At 39.5% G+C, this 18,668-nt stretch overlaps 1 protein-coding gene across 6 annotated transcripts in view; it reads right to left on the bottom strand.

The window, feature by feature from the left end:
* Positions 1–868: 868 nt before the first annotated feature.
* The window catches only part of BDNF (brain derived neurotrophic factor), a 53,406-nt gene continuing 35,606 nt past the window's right edge, over positions 869–18,668 (bottom strand). For 4 of the 6 annotated variants that reach the window (XM_019650719.1, XM_019650722.1, XM_019650723.1 and 1 more), the window contains exon 2: positions 869–2,186. In XM_019650719.1, the coding sequence (XP_019506264.1) occupies positions 1,419–2,186 (768 nt within the window). In that variant the 3' untranslated portion in view covers positions 869–1,418. Of the gene's footprint in view, positions 2,187–3,240; positions 4,233–18,668 lie in introns of those variants that run through there. The other 2 variants (XM_019650718.1, XM_019650721.1) reach the window with 2 other exon arrangements.

The raw sequence follows: 18,668 nt of genomic DNA, 5'->3' as shown, positions 1-18,668 counted from the left end.
ATTCCAGAGCCACCTCTGAAGGGTCCTTCAGAGGCCTCCCTTTTGGAATGTCTCAAGTACCATTCCCCACCTCCACCTAGACCTCAGGATGGCCACTCAGAAATTCCTCTGACACTGCCCGGAAATGATATGTCACCTCCACACAGCCTCCATATGGCTGTTCAATCTCATTTCACTGGCAGTGTGGACCCCTGTTCTGATCTAGGCATTTCTGGGTCCATACAGAACACCACCTTTTGCTTGCAAGACATTTTTAAGTCTTACCATGATTTTTCTTTCAAGCCTTACAATGATTTAGCCAAATTGTTTACCCCTTATAAAAATTTAAAAAATCTTGTAGTTTTGAATTATTTTTTGGTTGTTCATCTTCTCTTCTAAAAGAAAGAAATCACTGTTCTCCATGCTTATATGTGCCACGATATGACAAACTTTGTTCACTAGTTCACAGCAGTGGTAAAATATTTCAAAGCGCGGAGCTGATTTTTCTTCCTTAAGAGAAAACAAAACAAAGAGAGAGGACCAAAGGAGGAGGGGGGGAAAGAATGTGCTCGAAGTAAATGTAGGTCTTTCCAACAAAAGAAGCTTTCCCTGACCAAGGCCCAAAGGGTGAGTGAGAGCCTAGAGGAGGTACATCGTGGGACGTGGAGTGAGCACTTCATTCAGTTGCCTCAATATTTATTCACTTTCGTCATCTGATTGATATTGCAAACAAATTTACAACAGACAAATGAATCTTTTATCAACCAGGAAATATATTGAAGAAATTCTTTCCCCATCCCTACTCCCAGTGAGAACTAAAAATAAAACAAAAACAAAAACAAAACAAACAAAACAAACAAAAAAAAAAACACAAAACAAACAAAAATATACCCCTCCCATCCCCCATCCCCTAAGCCAGTAAAGCGATGACAACAGCACCTTGACATTGTTTTAATTCCAACGCTATCAGAAGTTTAAAAGCAATAAAACAGATAAGAGTACTAACAAGAACGAAGATACTTACTGTCTAAAATGTAAACGGAATGTTTTGGTTCAAATTTTTGTTAGTTTTTTTTTGTTTTTTTTGTCTGTTTTCTGAAAGAGGACAGTTTATTATCAATTCACAATTAAAGCAGCATGCAATTTATTATTATTTTTTTAAACTTTTTTTATGTTTTCAATTCTTGGCAACGGCAAAAAACCACAACATTATCAAGGAATGTAATGCAGACTTTTTAAAGTTGTGCGCAAAAATGACTGTTTCCCTTCTGGTCATGGATATGTCCAATAAATAGATTGTAGAACCACTGTACTGTATAAACTTCATTTATACATGCAGTTCATAAAATTATTTTTTCTTAACTGAATAATTTACCCTGTTATGTATATATACAAATAGATAATTTTTGTCTCAATATAATCTATACAACATAAATCCACTATCTTCCCCTTTTAATGGTCAATGTACATACACAGGAAGTGTCTATCCTTATGAATCGCCAGCCAATTCTCTTTTTGCTATCCATGGTGAGGGCCCGCACGTACGACTGGGTAGTTCGGCACTGGGAGTTCCAGTGCCTCTTGTCTATGCCCCTGCAGCCCTCCTTCGTGTAACCCATGGGATTGCACTTGGTCTCGTAGAAGTACTGCTTCAGTTGGCCTTTCGATACAGGGACTTTTTCGAGGACGGTAACCGTCCCGCCCGACATGTCCACTGCAGTCTTTTTATCTGCGGCCGTGACCCACTCACTAATGCTGTCGCACACGCTCAGCTCCCCACGGCGGGCGGGGTCGGAGTGGCGCCGGACCCTCATGGACATGTTTGCAGCATCCAGGTAATTTTTGTATTCCTCCAGCAGAAAGAGAAGAGGCGGCTCCAAAGGCACTTGACTACTGAGCATCACCCTGGAAGTGTACAAGTCTGCGTCCTTATTGTTTTCTTCATGGGGCCGAACTTTCTGGTCCTCGTCCAACAGCTCTTCTATCACATGTTCAAATGTGTCAGCCAATGAGGATGTCAGGCCCCTTGGACCTGCCTTGGGCCCATTCACGCTCTCCAGAGTCCCATGGGTCCGCACACCTGGGTAGGCCAAGCTGCCTTGTCCTCGGATGTTTGCTTCTTTCATGGGGGCAGCCTTCATGCAACCGAAGTATGAAATAACCATAGTAAGGAAAAGGATGGTCATCACTCTTCTCACCTGGTGGAACTGGGGGGAGAAAGCAGAAACACAACAAAAACTGGTTAGGGCTTTTTTTTTTTTTTTGCAGGGATACAATGCAGCCCATCTGATTGTAATTCCAAGCCACTCTGCAGGGTCAAGGTTTTTTATGTATTGGTGATAAACTCCAGCTGCACCAGACACACATTAATGTCAGCAGTGTGCCGTATGTGGTTTAATATAAACCAGAGGCATGCAGTGTTTTCTCCGAGATTTAGCATATACACCCGAGATTAGATGGCATCTAAGCAAGTGAAAAAACTGTGGCTTCAAGTTCGCCTCCTTCCTCTCACTTCAGCAGCTTTGTAAGTTAAATTTTTAATGATCTGTGCTCAGGCTGTCAGAAGAAACACAAAATCAGAAATTGTTACTAAGCAACAAATACAAGTGTAATAGTAATTTTTTTTTTTTCCAAGTTAGCAATCTGCTCCTATTGCAAGAATGTGTGACAGGGGCAGTAGTGGCCTGGCAGGTCTTAGTGGGCCTGTGATAGCTAGGCATGAAAAGCACAGTAAAACAGAAGTCAGGGAGCTCTAAGGAGGCTTCACATTGACTTTTTTTCTCCCATAGAGATAATTTAGTAGAGCACAGAAGATCGAGCCATCCTGATTTACAGGTAAGGAAACCAAAGGCCATAGAGGACTTTGTGTCATGAAGAAAGTTTATATTAGAATTTGGGGCTCCCAATCCCAATTCTAATATTTTAGTACACTTGGGTGGTCGTAACTGAAAATGTTTTGCTTATTTCCAAACAGAAATCATTTTCTACACATTGATTTTAATGATGTGTCTATGCCTGGGGCTGATATCATAAAAACAATGTGTCTGCTTAAGAGAAAACTGGAAAAGTCAGCATTAAAAAGGCACTGAAGTCAATTTCAAATGCCTCCCATATGCGGATCCACATTTATCTCCATCACTCTCTGAGCCCCTCACCCCTTGGCGTTTCTGGCTCACAGGCAGACCCATCTAAGACAGCTCAGCTTTTTATTGGAAATAGTGTCCTATGTGTATGTGTGTGTGAGCTCTGAGTTTATCATACCTTTAAAAAGCTGAGTGGCATTTTGCACGTTTTGGAATAGGCAGCCAGTACTTCTTTCTGTGCTTTTGAAGTTTCCTGGGAAGTCCCTTAACAGCACACCACAAAATTAATCTTTTCCTGTTTGCCAGAGGGTTGCTATACTCTAAATTTGGCTCGGCATCTACAAGCATGCTCTGGGAAGCCGATTAGAATGGATGAACAAGCAAAATGAAAACATACCTATAGACCAACCCAAGGTTACCGTCAGATGGTGAAGGACTTCAGAACCACTTACCTGAAGCATCGTTTCCCTTCGCAGTAAGAGAAGGATCCCCTCCCAGCCCCAATAACTCTTAACTTTGTTCCTACTTTCAGTTCTGGAGCATAGACTTACAGAGAGACACACCCGTGCCATAGTTGGAGCATATACTGTGCCAGTCAGTAGGAAAAGGGAATATTTTTCTGCCCATGAAGTGTGCCTGAATGGGAAGGCAACCTACCTCCAGTCAATAGGTCATAGTGCAGAAATGGCTGAAAGCTATGGTATTAAGAGTCAAATGTTTCTGGTCTTTACTTTTACAAGAGGTAATATTTTCTACCACTGAGAGACTTCATTATCATCTCCAAACACCAACAAATTTCCTTGTAGATTCATTCTCACTACAAGTGTGCTCAGAACTGCTTGTAGTGCAAAATGGTCTGAGATTAGGACGGGCACCCTGGTTTGAATTAAACACAGATATCCATTGTGCTAATACCTGGACTTTTGTGAAAGTTCTGGAGTCTGCACCATCAAAGAAATGGATCCTCCAAGGAGGTTTCTATTCCTGGCAGGCAGTACTTACACCATTGAAAGAAAATCCGTTCTCCTACTGTTCCCAGTCCAAATTAAAACAACCCAAGAGACAACTCAAAAGTAGGTCGATGAAAGGATGCAAATTTAGAATATTTTACTCCAGCCGTCTACATCACACTGGTAGAGATTTGCTGTGATCAGCTATCTTCTAATGCCACATTTTATTAAATCTTAGATACCATCATTATAAAACACACCATTTTACGTACCACTAAGAAATAAAGTAATGCAGCCAATTAAACTGCTGTTTACTTGATTACTTAGAACTGTTGTATACTTACTGAAAAGATTTCTTTTAGACTTATTTATGATATGTACAGTAATTTGCTGTGTATAATGTGCACCCACATTTTTGGCCCAAACTTTAGGGAAAAAAATCTTTCTTTTTAAGTTTGTAATTCAAATTTTTATTTGTTTACATTTAGGTACTAGTTTTATTGTATTATAAAGGAGTTTTAGCATTTCTTTTTTTAACATATTATGGTACAAGAAATTTTATGTAACAAATAATTATAAAACACCAGAACAGATACAAGGTACAAGAAATTTTATGTACCAGTAAGAAATTTATGATATTTATACATCATAGAAGGCCAAGAACTCTTCAATGTTCCAAGTGTGTTGTAAGTTCAACAAAACTGATTATCTATCGTATTCCAGGGTATTATTTTGCATACAGTTATCATTATTGATTTCTAGAGTTATACTTTTTTTTTATTAGTTCCAGGTGTACAAAACAATGTAATAGACATTTACATCCCTTACAAAGTGATAACAGCCTCCCAATTTACTACCCCTCTGACATCATATATAGCTGTTACAATTCCCTTGACTATCTTCATTATGCTGTACTCTATATCTTGTGGATATGGAGTATATGTATATATATATATATATATATATATATATATATATATATATATATATATAAATCAGTAATACCTTGGTTTGCGAGCATAATTCGTTCTGGAAACAAACTACTTCTATTGCAAGACATTGCTCGTTTACCAAGTTATAATGTGTTAGAAATGTTGGCTCGTCTTGCAGAACACTCACTCACAAACCAAGTTACTCACAATCCAAGGTTTTACTGTATATTTAATTATAGTTGTCAGTCAGTATTATTCTACTTCAGCTTCTGGTGTAAAGCACTGTGGTCAGGCATCTACACTGTCCATGAGGTGATCCCCTTGGTAAGTCCAGTGCCCATCTGGCACCCTACATAATCTTTACCACATTACTGTTTATATTCCCCATACTGTATTTCACATCCCTGTGACTATGACTACTAATTTGCACTTTCTAATCCCTTCCCTTTCTCCGCCATTCCCACCCCCCTCCTATCTAGCAACCATCAGCTTTTTCTCTGTATCTCTGAGTCTATTTCTGTTTAGTTTAAAGTTATACTTTTAACTCATAAGCATAAATAAAAGAATTGAAAACATTTATATAGATATGGAATTAGTACTACCCAGGTATAATGGAAACCCTTATTTTCCCCATCACAAATTGGGGCAAAAAAGTGTGCATTATATATGGCAAAATATGGTAACTTTTGCACATATGTAAAAAAAACCTAAGCAACATAAATTGGTTAGGGCAATGACAACTATATTGTGGCTGTTGCATAGCCAACAAGAACAATAAAATGACATTAACGGATACAACCCAATTTCAGAGATGTTTAGCAAGTATTTACCAAGGGCCCATACTAACTGCTTAAAATGGCCTGAAGTGCTAAGACATTTTAAACTAGAGTTAAAAAACTGTTTTTATCATCACTACCATGGTAATGCGTCTTTTAATGGCACCTTTTTTATTACTTCACTTAAAAAAGTTTATTCTGCCTTTCACTGGTCTCAATCTTTTTATTAATGACTTTTTGGTTAGAAAAGTAGTTAGTCCTCTATACATCATTTTCTCATCAGTTCCACAAGCAAGTATGTCAGAGGGACAAATGGCATCTGAGTAAATATTACTTGGCTTTTATCCTAAAGCCTAACACAGGCACACACCCCTCAAAGCAGAGCTTCTGCATGGGTTCAGTAATTCATCACCTGCTGAGAAAGCTGAACCCCATCCCCAGCCCTGCCCTGTGAGGGACACATCTACAGTGCTAACTGCCTACTCACTGACAAGGCCCTGAAGTCAAGAGAATCCAACAAACTCAATGCTTATTGTAGGAACAGTATTACTTCCTAACTTTTCTGTTTCTGATATTGGTTTCTTGATCCTTTGGACCACCCAGGCCACAGGTTAGAAATCTTGGAATCAAGTTTGATGAGACATTTCTTGTACAGTCTTCAAATCCAGTTAGTGGAGAGGTCTTGCTCATTTTGCCTTGAAAACATTTCTCCTGTCCATCTCTTTCTCTTCATCCCACTGCCGTTTTCTTAGCCCAGTCCTCACCACCTCATTGGGTGACTACAAAGTCCCCCTGATATGCCTGACATCCTGATGTTCCATTCAACTCTAATGACCACTGCCTAACGAACCACTCTCATTTGAGCATTCTCTTACGGAGACACTTTTATCTGGTCTTCAAAATCTGGCCTCACCCTACACTTAGCTAACTTTCCATATTACTCAATGCTTCATCACCTCTGCTTTGATCAGGCCAAAGTCCTTGGAATCCCATCTACATAATTGCCTACAAGTGCCTCGTTCCATTCTCCTGGCAAATTCCTTTCTCTCTATCAGACTAGATCTTGCTTATCCTTCATGACCCAGTTCAAGCACCAAATCATATATGCATACCTTCTCTAATTACTCCGACACACACTATGCTCCTTCTCGATAATTCCACGTTACATCTCCTTTAGTACTCATTCCCCATGCGTTAATTGTTATTGTATTGGCTAATTATGGTCAGTCCTTAGTCGAATAAGCTTTCTGAGAGAATGGATCATGTCTGACCTCCCATAATACTTAACCCAGGATAACGTACTAGTACTCCATGAAAACTTACTGGTGAGTTTATTAAACCATGAGAAAAGACAGTACTGACATCATTTCATGATGTCATTTGGAAAGCGAACTCACTATTAGATCAAGTACAGGCTGTGCTAAACCCAAATTATAAGCTCTAAGAAATTTGAAGGGTGGCAATTATCAGCCACGAGCAATCTCTTGAGTTTCTCTAATACAATAAAACTTTACTTAAATAATTAAAAAGCATAACCCTACAACATACTAACGGCCCCTACTACTTCTTGTGCAGCTCTGTTTCTAACAGATCAATAGAAGAGTTGGACAGCACTCAGTAATAATCATAGTAGTAAAATTTGGAATTTTCAATCTTTTAACTTTCCCTCTTGGTTAACCTCTTCAATCATTTTATATACTGTTTGAGGAAATCATAAAAGTTTAAGAGCTTCCATGACAATTCTTATGTTTTAGCCCTTCAGATGAGTCTATTACACAAAAGAGAAAGATGCTGCATAATATTGCTAAGGAGATCATCAGTCTACATCTGTTTATACATAATAAATTCATTGGTGCTGCCTTATTTTGCTCTAAGGCTTACAACAGTGTACAATTATGATCAACTTAACCACATCTCTAAGGGTTTTTTTTGTGGTTTTTTTTTAGTCCCATTCTCAAAAAATTAAATATAGTATATAGGGCTAAAAAAGAAATCAACAAAGTAGGAATAAAGATTGGTTTTAAACATGACTCACAAGTCTTAAACATTCAGCCAGATGACTACTCATGACAGCATGCTTTCCTGCTGTAGTAATAACTTGCATTTGTCTAAAAGACTATAGAACAGTCACAAGCATCATTTAATTTGGTTGTTACAAGGAGACAGGGCAGGTATTATTATTCCTATTATACAGACGAAGTAATCAAGGTCCAGAGATGTTAAGCAATCTGTCAGGTGCCGCAAAGCTAATAGGTCATCTGTCTTCTTGTCTTAATTTTTGACCATCAGGACATGCTGCCAGCTTTAGTATATTCAACTGCAGGGAAGAAAGAGGCTATGCTACAAAGGGTAGTCAAAAAAGGGGTTCATATAATATGGACACAGTTTACTGCAGCTGTGTTCATTCTGGGGCCCAAGTTTCTAAAGACAGCATGTTTTAAGTATATTTCAATATCTTTTTTTATTTATTAAATTTATTGGGGTGACATTGGTTACTAAAATTATATGTTTCAAGTGTACAATTCTATAATACATCATCTATATATCACATTGTGTGCTCACCACCAAGTCAGTTCTCCTTCCAACACCATATATTTGTCACCTTTTTCCCTCTTTCACCACCCCTTCACCCCTTACCCTCTGGTAATCACTAAACTATTATCTGTGTCTATGAGTTTTTGTTTCTTTGTCTTGTTCCTTTGTTGCTTTCAGTTTTATACTTTGTAATACTTGATTAATCATGACTTCTAAGATCCAATAAAACATTAGACAATACAATCTTCCTCTAAAAGGAAGTTTTGCAAAAATTTAGATGTGTTAGACCAAGTTTCCATGGCAAAAGCTAAGAAGGGAAAGTAAACAATAGTATGGCTAGTTCAGGCATACCGGAAAAAAGGCATACAGGACTGTTCCCAGTCCCTTTGGGTTTTGTAGAGCATGTAGTCAATGAAAACACAATTTAAAGATATGGCTGCTCATCTTAGGCAGTGCTATAAGCAATAAGGATAATGGTAATGTTGAAGAAATTACCAATTGATATTTAATTCCTAACACATGTGATGCAAACCTATTTAAAGACCACCTTAATGAAATCTTGCAAATCAATATAATCTTTGTGTCCAGTTTCACTACATGCATACATTAGCCTTACTTTTGTTTGTTCATTCATCAGACATGGAATCTACTTTCAAGTCCTATAGTCTAGGAGAGAGGTAGAACATACATGTAAGAAACTAAAATATAAAGGTAGAAATGACCCTGGAAAAGCATAGATACAATTCTATAAAGAGCAAGAGGTTACTTCCTGTTAGAGAATTAAGAATGCTTTGTGAAAGAGATTGCAAAAGACAGAAAGGATTTAAACATATCCAGAAAAGACACCAGTGGATGGATGGCAGCTTGGTGAAAAGCATGGAGGTGGGAAGGCATGCAGTACATTTCTGGAGAGAAGAGTTCTGGCATGGGAACAGAGAAAAATAAGAGTGAATGACTGTCAGATTTTGGAAGGCTCTGAGAGTGATGCTAAAGAGTTTCGACCTGCCTTACAGGCACAGAAGAGCTGATGAGAGTTTCTCAGCAGGGGAATGCTTCAAGAAGCTCAGTTTATCACCATGTGTAGGAGGACCCAAAAGAATGACTGGAAGAGACAAATTAATTCATTGATTTTATTCTTAGTGGCTACTGAGCTTTAAAAAACCCAAATACTAAGTAAGTAGTTACTTAAGTGTGGGGTTGGGGTTAAGGGCCTGGATTTATCTTTTAACTTAATCAGTTCATTTGTTCATTTGTTCATTCATTCATTCATTCATTCTTTAGGCTGAAGTGAGTAGCAAAAAGAAAAAGGATTAGAGAGAAGTGCACTGGGCTGAGTGGTAACCATGAGTAATGTCTGGGTTGGTGGAAGGACAGCACAGCACGGAGGGAGGTGGAGGAAGGGCGGGAATATAAACTCTCATTGCAATTATAATTACACTGAACTTGGATTCCACTGCTCAGCACTTTTAATTCAAAGATCTCCAAACACTTTGCAAATATTAAGTAATTAAGACTCATAGGACCCTAGAGGTGTAGGTAACTATAATTATCCCTGTTTCGTACAGGAGGAAAAAGGACCAGAGTTTTTAATCAACTCATCTACTTGTTGTGGTTCCCCTGATAGAACAAGGTCAGAACCTCAAATTCCAAAGGAAAACTAGGCCTTTACCTACAGGCACTAGTTTCTTCCATCCCTCTGCCTTATTTCTGCATTATTTTCCCACATTGCTTAGCTAAGGAAAAGAAAAAAAATCCCCAAACAAAACACTTCACATTCCTCAAAGAAAGCAATTGGCAGTTGGAATCCATAAATAAAATGGGGAGAAGAAAGCTAATGATCATTACAGATGCTCACCTACTTAGCTGAATGACTGACCAATTGAAACTAATGAATATTTTAGTAAATGATATCTGATAATGCAGATGTTCCAAAGCTTTGAAGGAAGTATCTTTAAAAATGTAGTTTTAACCATAATGTAATTTATGCCCAACAGTACCCAATTACACTTTCTACAAAACACAGTCCTTCATAGCAGAGTACTCTCTGATCCCCTAGTATGCCTGTGGTGTTGAGTGACACTTGCAGACATTACTCAGCCTCCTGAAGAGTGCCAGAGAAATTGCTGGTTCTTAGTTCAGACCCAGAGTGATACATACATGTAATAACCATCATAGAAAGAAAAAAAAAGGATATTTCCCTGAATAAATAATTTGATACATTTATATACATCTTTAATAGAAAGCACTATAGCTCTAGTCCTCAATTAGCCACCTGTATTCCCCACCCAACCCCTGAAAAAGTAAGGATTTTTCTATGGGAGACCTACCTACCCTACCCAAGAGTAAAACTAGGCTATAGTCTCTAATAGGATAGGGATGGTTAAAGTGAACTGTAATGATGGAATGAATTTTGGAATAAGGGATAGAAAATGCCTGGCACAAAGACCAGGTTTGAGCAGAGAACGTCCCATCTGGCATTCCAATCCCAGGCATAGCTGCCAGCATCCAAAGGTCTCCAAGCGCTTCCATCACTACCTCCCTAGGAAACCTACTGTTCTGTTCTCGTGTTACTAAGGAAGAATCCCTGAAAGCTAGAGCCACCCAGAGCTGACAGTCCTATCCATATCCTGACTCCTTCCTTCTCTTCTTTAGAGCAAATACTGCCCAAACATCACATGTCTCTAGTCTATAATGAGGAAGTCTTAACATCAAGAATACACAAGTCACTTGCATATCAAATGAGTAGGCTGTCTAAAAATGTTTTTTTTAAATATATTTTAGAACTATTAACTTGGTAGATTATAAGAACCAAATGGCAGTTAACATTCAGTGAAAAAGCCTAACCTCTTTAATTAGGATTCTGTTTCCTTTAGAATTTCAGGTGGGATTTGTTATAATGAACAAATGTTCAGCTTTAACAATGTTCCAATCGCTAAATTGCCAAAAACAATGTATTATTTACCAATTTCCATACATGGTAAACAATCATGTTAATTAGGAAGATTACTATCTACCACCTGGTTCCATGACATTTCAGTGACCCACTCTGTAAGGAAGGACCTGGAAAAATGATCAAATATACATCACATTTAATGATGGTATTGATCTCTACAACACTGTGAAATCATGGGGAAATTTTTCCTATAAAGGGACAATGGCTCTAGAAACAGTAAGTAGGAAGATAGTCACATCATCGTAACACAGGTATTCAAATTGCATTTAAACATACAGACTTAGAATTTTTAGAAAAATTTCAAGTAAGAAATCCATTTTATGCAACCGAAAGTTTCAAACTTCAGGTACTTTTTTGAGTTTTACATTTATAAATTAAGTGTATTAATTCAAATTTGTTACTAAAAATACTACAACAAATGGAGAAACTAATGGGGACTGATACAAGCTTTAGGAAATGTAGGTATGGGATAAACTTCCACGCACTAAAATTAAATGAAGCCTGCTTCTCAAAGTGCTTCCCATGGGCCAGCAGCATTATCATCACCTAGGGCAGCGGTTCTCAACCTCGGGTCGCGACCCCTTCGGGGGTCAAACGACCCTTTCACAGGGGTTGCCTAAGACCATTGGAAAACAAAAAGATATTTACATTACGATTCATAACAGTAGCAAAATTACAGTTATAGAGTAGCAACGAAAATAATTTTATGGTTGGGGGTCACCACAACATGAGGAACTGTATTAAGGGGTCGCGGCATTAGGAAGGTTGAGAACCGCTGACCTAGGGGCTAATGAAAAATGCAGAATCTCAGCTTCCATTCCTCCACCCCATCCAACAAATCAAAATCTGCATTTCTACAAGATTCACATACTTCAAGGTCACTCAAATGCTTATTAACGTGGAGAAGCACTGGACTGAAAGAGAAAGGAAATGAAAGGGTTAAAGTTAACTTAAGTATTGTGGTACATTCTGAACATGCCACAGGCTTGCCTCTCATCTTTCCTCCTTGGTTCAACTTGTTTTATTGGGACATTTATCATGTAGGAAAATATTTTTGCTTTTGAATGGTAGCAAGTAAAATCTAGGTTCCCTTTATGTCAACTGGCTTTTTTGCTATTGTGTTTATACCACAAAGTGCATGATATGTATAAACATGATTGGCTGAATGAGAGTTTATAGAGTACTACTAATTTAAATCTGGACTTCCACTCAATCCCTAATGTTAATCTCAATGCTACAAGGCAAGTGCAAGCATATCGGCCTCCCTGATCAATTACACAGCCTAACATCACACACTCAATCAGAATTATTCTGGGGCGCCCGGTTAGCTCAGTTGGTTAGAGCACAGTACTCATAACACCAAGGTTGCCAGTTCGATCCCCACATGGGTCACTGAGATGCTCCCTCCACAACTAGATTGAAACAACTACGACTTGGAGCTGATGGGTCCTGGAAAAACACACTGTTTCCCAATAATAATAATAATAAAAAAATCGGAATCATACTAGAGATGACATGACCAGCTACAGCAGGTGGTCGGACACCTGGCACATCAATGTTACTTTCAGCCAGGTGTCTCTGGTCCTTATGGAGTTAGTTTTGTCCTGAAATGGTGAAATAAAGACAGGCAAGGAGAACTGACTCATCCACTCAATGAAGATTTCTTATTTCTAGACATGTCCTAAAACAGATCCATCTATCTCCTATCAAGTACAATGAAATAAAAAAAAGTCACAAAATAAAACAGTAGCAGCAGCAATGACAACAAAACCCTAAAATACATTAGTGTAAGAATCAAGCATCCAAATCCCCTATCCAACCATAGCCGGTCTCTACGCCAATAAGGCGTCCAGCAGACAACCCAATTTCTCAGTTGGGTTCCAACATTTGGGATCATTTACCTCAAGACTGAAGTACCCAAAATGGTAAAAATAAAATAAAATAAAAAAACATAATTTCCAAAGAAAAGTAAAAACATTTTGGAGTTGAACAACATTATGAGGGAGTTGATGGGGTAGTTCTTAAACAGGAGTGGAGACCGGTCCCCACTATTTAGGCTTTTTACAAAGGACTACAAAGGCAGCTAGTTTCCAAATGCCAAAAAGTCACCAAGCTCACCAGTACAAATGCAAATGACCCCTACTGGGAAACACTCTCGGTGTTGCTGTTAAATTATCTGCGAATGGGTAGGGCTGAGATGACACAGAATCCTATTTATCAGGCAGGTATCCCAAGTATTACTGGGTTCCACCTTGAGGACAGATGTCAACACAGCTAAGGGACCGCCTCCTCCAAATTACAAACAAGGTGCACCTCCTAACAGGCAATGTTGTGAAAGCATAGCAGAACACTGTCTTCAAAGCTCCTGGAGCCAGGAATAAGTGTGTTTTGTACGTAAAATGTACGTAAAAAAACATACAAGGCTGATGCAACTGCATTCTTTGTCCTGAGGGGAGAAGACGCAGTAACTCTGAGAACAGAGGATACAGGGCATCCCCTTTAAGAAAAGAAGTCTGCCATAATGTGGAGATTGGACACATGCCAGAAAAAACACAATTAAAAAATAAAACAAAGAAAGGTAAGACCAGTCTGTCCTAGTTCAGTCTCTGTCTTCAGAATTAAATCAACAGGTTGCTTTTAGGGTGTTGCTGGACGCTCAAGTTCGTGCCATTAGAGGTGATGGGAATTTTGACAGCTGTGGGCCAACACCCACTAGACACTGCCACCACACAAATACGCTCTAAATGGACCCCAGAACTGTGGGGAAGGCATGCCCTTCTCAATTTTTCCACAGATAGTGCTCCTGAAATTTTCCACAGCCAGTGGTTAATTAGTTACCTGAGCAGCTTCTATTATTAAAAGAATATCTGTACATAATTAGAGGTAGGTTCAAACGGGAAGGTCCACACTGGAAGCCTTCAACATCATTATTTCAGAAGGGCTGAAATGAGAACGGGATGGATAATTCTCACCTGATGCAGAGACCTCTCTAGATTTGTTTGGACCCTGTTCTGTCAAGTACGCAGGACATTAAATTTAAAAAAGCAAAAGAGAGGTGAAAATAGGTGGGGTAGAAGCAACTGGAAAGATAAGTTACTTCTAGAGACAGAAGAATAGCATTCCTTTTAAAACTACTATCAAGAAATCCCAGGGGAAAGATAAAATTAGCAAGAGAAGGCTATTAGCTCTCTGTCGCTCACCTCTGTGAGACCATTTTCAGGAATCAGTTTGTTCAATTCCAGTGAAGTGCACATGCACATACCACAGCCCTTCTTCTGGGATGCACAGTCATGCCATACAGAAACGTGTGAGTAGAGGCCAAAACGTGTGTGGACATGCAACCCTTTCTGCAGAAACTCGATGTTCTGAGCATTAAAGAGGATTAACCTTCTGCACACATAGAGAAAACTGGTGGCTCCGCACATCCAGTTGTCCTTCGGGTTATGTTTGTATCTAACTCTATAATTTCTTTTAATTACTTACGGTAAAGCACTGGATAGTGCTCATTATTTGTAGCTTAGTGCAGGAGCAAAAGTAATTGAATACGTTCCCCTGCTCACTCCCTTACCCCAGCCCCCAATGATTCTAAGTGTCAGTGTTCATCTGAATAGCACAAGTGAGCCAGTTCCCCAGTGTATAATGAGCCATGTGGACCCTATTCCAGAAACTGGCCGTGCTCCAGAGCTACTATAAAATACGAGGAAAATATTAACATCTCAGATGACAAAAGATCCATATGGCTGGTCAGAGAATATCCACATCACTTAACCAATAGCATACACCTATATGAAAACATTCAACTCTGTAGTTCCATGAATATCAGGGCTGTGAGAACATCTGTTTGCCTCCATCGGTTTTCACTAAACATTGATTTCTACAGAAGACACGCAAGCTCAAACACTAATATATTTAGTCTTAGCAATGGAATGAAGGCTGGATTTTTACACAGTACCTAAAAATAAGTACAGGATTGATAGTGGTGGTGGTATGCATGGCAGGATGCGGGGGGAGGGAGGTAGGAAGATGTTCTGGGAAGCTGGATAAATAAGTAATATCAAACTACTCTTTGTATGAAAAATAATAGCTAACATTTATAAGTTATGAGGTAAATAATCTCACCCTTCAGTTTACTGATGGCTGAGGCTCAGAGAGGTTTAGTAAATTGCCTAAGACCACACACCCAGTATGTGGTGGAAATGAATTTGAATCAGAGCTGGCTTGCATGCATCTTTCCACATGGGGTCAGATGTGGGTGTGGTGTCTTATATTTTGAGGGAGGTCTACTTGGCAAAGATATCCTGCAGACCTTATGCACCAATTTCCGATTTGTTTAAGCAAAGTCCCATATGATCATTCTTGATAAGCAGTTTGTTTACACATGAATTCCACAGAGGTTGAATATAACCCTAATGCTTTTTCACTACCCTCTTCCCAATATTAAATTATTCCCTCAAGGTACCAACCATACATGCATCCTTAATAGGGCACAGTGTGAAAACTTTGCATGAAGGCAATTTATTTGAAATGTCAGAACATTGCCCCTCCCCCCCACCCCCAGAAGGTCTCTTAGGCCACTGGAACAGAACCATGTGCTGGAACAGACCAGTAACCACAACTGCCAAATACTCCTGTGTCTACTCCACTTGAGTAAGAATGATTTCAACCAAGACCCAAGTGGCATAAAATCTTTCTTTCTAGTACCCCAACCTAATCCCCTCAAAGTCTGGAGGCCTGGTACCCTAAGCCACCCCACTTGTCACCCATCCCATTTGTCCTGTTATTATTCCAGAATAGAGCTGAGGGTCTGAGATGTGAGTAAAAGAAAGGTATGCAAGACAATCTCAAATTTATTCTCAAGGAGTAGTTCAGGCAACTAGTCAGGACCACAAAGACACCAGATGGTCCAGCATGGACAGAGTGGCAAATTCTCACAGGCTGTGCCAACAAGAGATAGAGTCAAAACAGCCAAAGAAACAAGGGTCATGGAGTGGAGACCTCACCTGAGTTCTCTGCCATCAAACTGGTACCCAGAGGCCCTTGGCATGAACCGCAAAAGCAAAATGGACCCACAGCCTGACTTGAGTTGATGCGAAACATAGAACTGGGGCTGACATCCTGAATGTGTGTGGTGGGTTAGATGATTGCACAAAACACAGAACACCTTGCTTTTGGCCACAGTCAGCCCTTGGAAGAGAGCAGACCTCTCACAGAAGTGACTGCAAGGAGCCTGAGAACAAAACTGGAAATGCCTGTTGTGAAAGCCTTCACAGGCATTAACAATAGAAAATGTGTATTTGTCAGTGGTGTGTCAGCTAGCTTCCGGCAGTCCACCCTTATGCCCAGGATTTATTTCTTGTGTAGCCCAGGTACAGTCATCTATGCAACTCCCCAAGTGCAACTAGTCCACATAAGGGAAGAGAAGTGGTTTTCCTCTTTAAAATGGCCCTGTGAAAAATTCTATGAAAAAGAAGAAAGTCCACTTGGACTGAAGAACCACTCTGCCACCAGGGTCTATGTACCGCACTTTTCTATACAGTGAAACTCAAGGGAATTTCTTTCTAAACAGAGCATCCTGTCTTCAGAAAAAATAAGAATGAGAGTCAACCCTTTCAATGAGAATGGTAAGGTGTCATGTGAGGATGACCTGGAATATATGCTTTTCAAAATGTGGAGATGTTATCTGGGCTATAAATCATGTTTGTACAGGATGCCCTGTTTGTACAATGCAGGAAACTGGCAACTTTAAGGGAGAAGTCTATCAATATTGAGTCATAGTTCAGTGTTGACATTGTGCCCTGGCAGTTTTAATTTATCCTACAGAGTACTAATTATTTCACTACATATCTTGGGGAAGGTGCAGAACCATTCCTTAAAAGAGCATCCACCTGGGTATGAAAGTTCCAAGCTTAGCAAGTCTTCCTCTGTGATTTGGGATATAGTCATATCGCTTGACCTCAGTCCCCAGAAATAATGTTAACAGCTGGGAAACAAGCACTGAAAGCCTGGTACACAGTGCATAATTTTCTTCTCAGTTCCAATAAACACTGTGGTGCTCTTCAGATCTAGCATTGCCAGTTAGGTGAATAATGAATGCGTGCTCAACTTTCCACTACGGGAAATTCTGCAAGAGGCAACGTGGGTCCATTCCGTGTGTGTCACTAGAGCTGGCGTAAGCCCATGGCCACATGGTGCGTTATTTCCATTGGAACTGATGCCTACACCAGCTCCTGGAAATATACAACATTCCCACTGCAAACGAGGGGCAAGGTAAGAGGCCAAGGTGTTCGCCTCCCATCACTCATCTTTCAGATTGACATGCGCTCTGTTGGTGAGCCTGTAGAGAAACAGGCAACCTCATACCCTGATGGTGGGAGGGTAAACAGTTCAAGCCCTTTGCAGGGTAGTTAGGCAATAGCTATCAAAATTATAAATAAATTTTCCTGCTGACCCAGCAATTCCACTTCTGAGAATAAATGTACAGATACAGGTAGGTACACACGTACAAAATTATATAGTTATTAATTGCAACAAGACATGTAATAGCAAAAGTATTAGAAATAGCCCAAGTGCCACTACAGGAAAGTAGATAAACTATAGTACATACTTACATTAGAATCCATGCAACTGTAAATAACAGGTTAGTTCCCCATATACTGAAATGGGAAGCTCTCTCTGAAATATATTGGTAAGTGATAAAAGAAAGGTGCAGAACAGTGTATGTATGACATATCTTTTGTTTAAAAATGGAGGAAATAATATGCATTCAGGTTTACTTGTATTTCCATAAAACACACTATAAAGGATTCACATGACACTCGTATAAAAGATCATGTATACACGTAGATAGTGTGTGTTGGGTGGGGAGAGAAGGGTGGACAAGCCACAGGTGGAGCAAGGCTTCTCAATGTAGACTTTTTACTACCAAATTGATTTTTGAGTTATGTAAATATATTAACTATCAAAAATTAAATAAAAAATAACCAAATTTTTAAAAATGTTTAACCTAGTGGCTTCACTTTTGGTCCCAAAGACTCTCCCACATGGCTCTAATGCAAAAGACACCTGAGAGATTTACACCAGCTCCTTTGCTGTGTCCTAGTGGTGGCTACAATCAAGTCTGATGGATGCCATCTCGATTTCTGGGGCATTTCCATGGAATGTCCAAGGTAAAGGTAGGGCAGGTGGGTATAGAGGATAGTCCCTGGGGCTGAGGGCTGAAGACCTGAATTCTGGTCCTGCCTTTCCCACTTACTATTAAGTTGACCCTCTGTATTGGCTGATAATCGGCCAATTTTTTTTAACAACAAATTGGGCCAATTCACGGGTGCTCCTTCATGGGTGAAACAATCCAAGGACCCAGAGCCTCAGCTCTGTGATATGAGGAGGATAAGAGTTCTCGCCCTGTTGGACTCACTGGATCTTACCAAGGGTCATCAACACTTGAAAAGGGGCTCTGTAAA

This window comes from Hipposideros armiger, unplaced genomic scaffold (genome assembly GCF_001890085.2).
Source record: "Hipposideros armiger isolate ML-2016 unplaced genomic scaffold, ASM189008v1 scaffold_145, whole genome shotgun sequence".
Classification (NCBI taxonomy): Eukaryota; Metazoa; Chordata; class Mammalia; order Chiroptera; family Hipposideridae; genus Hipposideros; species Hipposideros armiger.
This window is presented reverse-complemented; position numbering and strand designations above follow the sequence as displayed.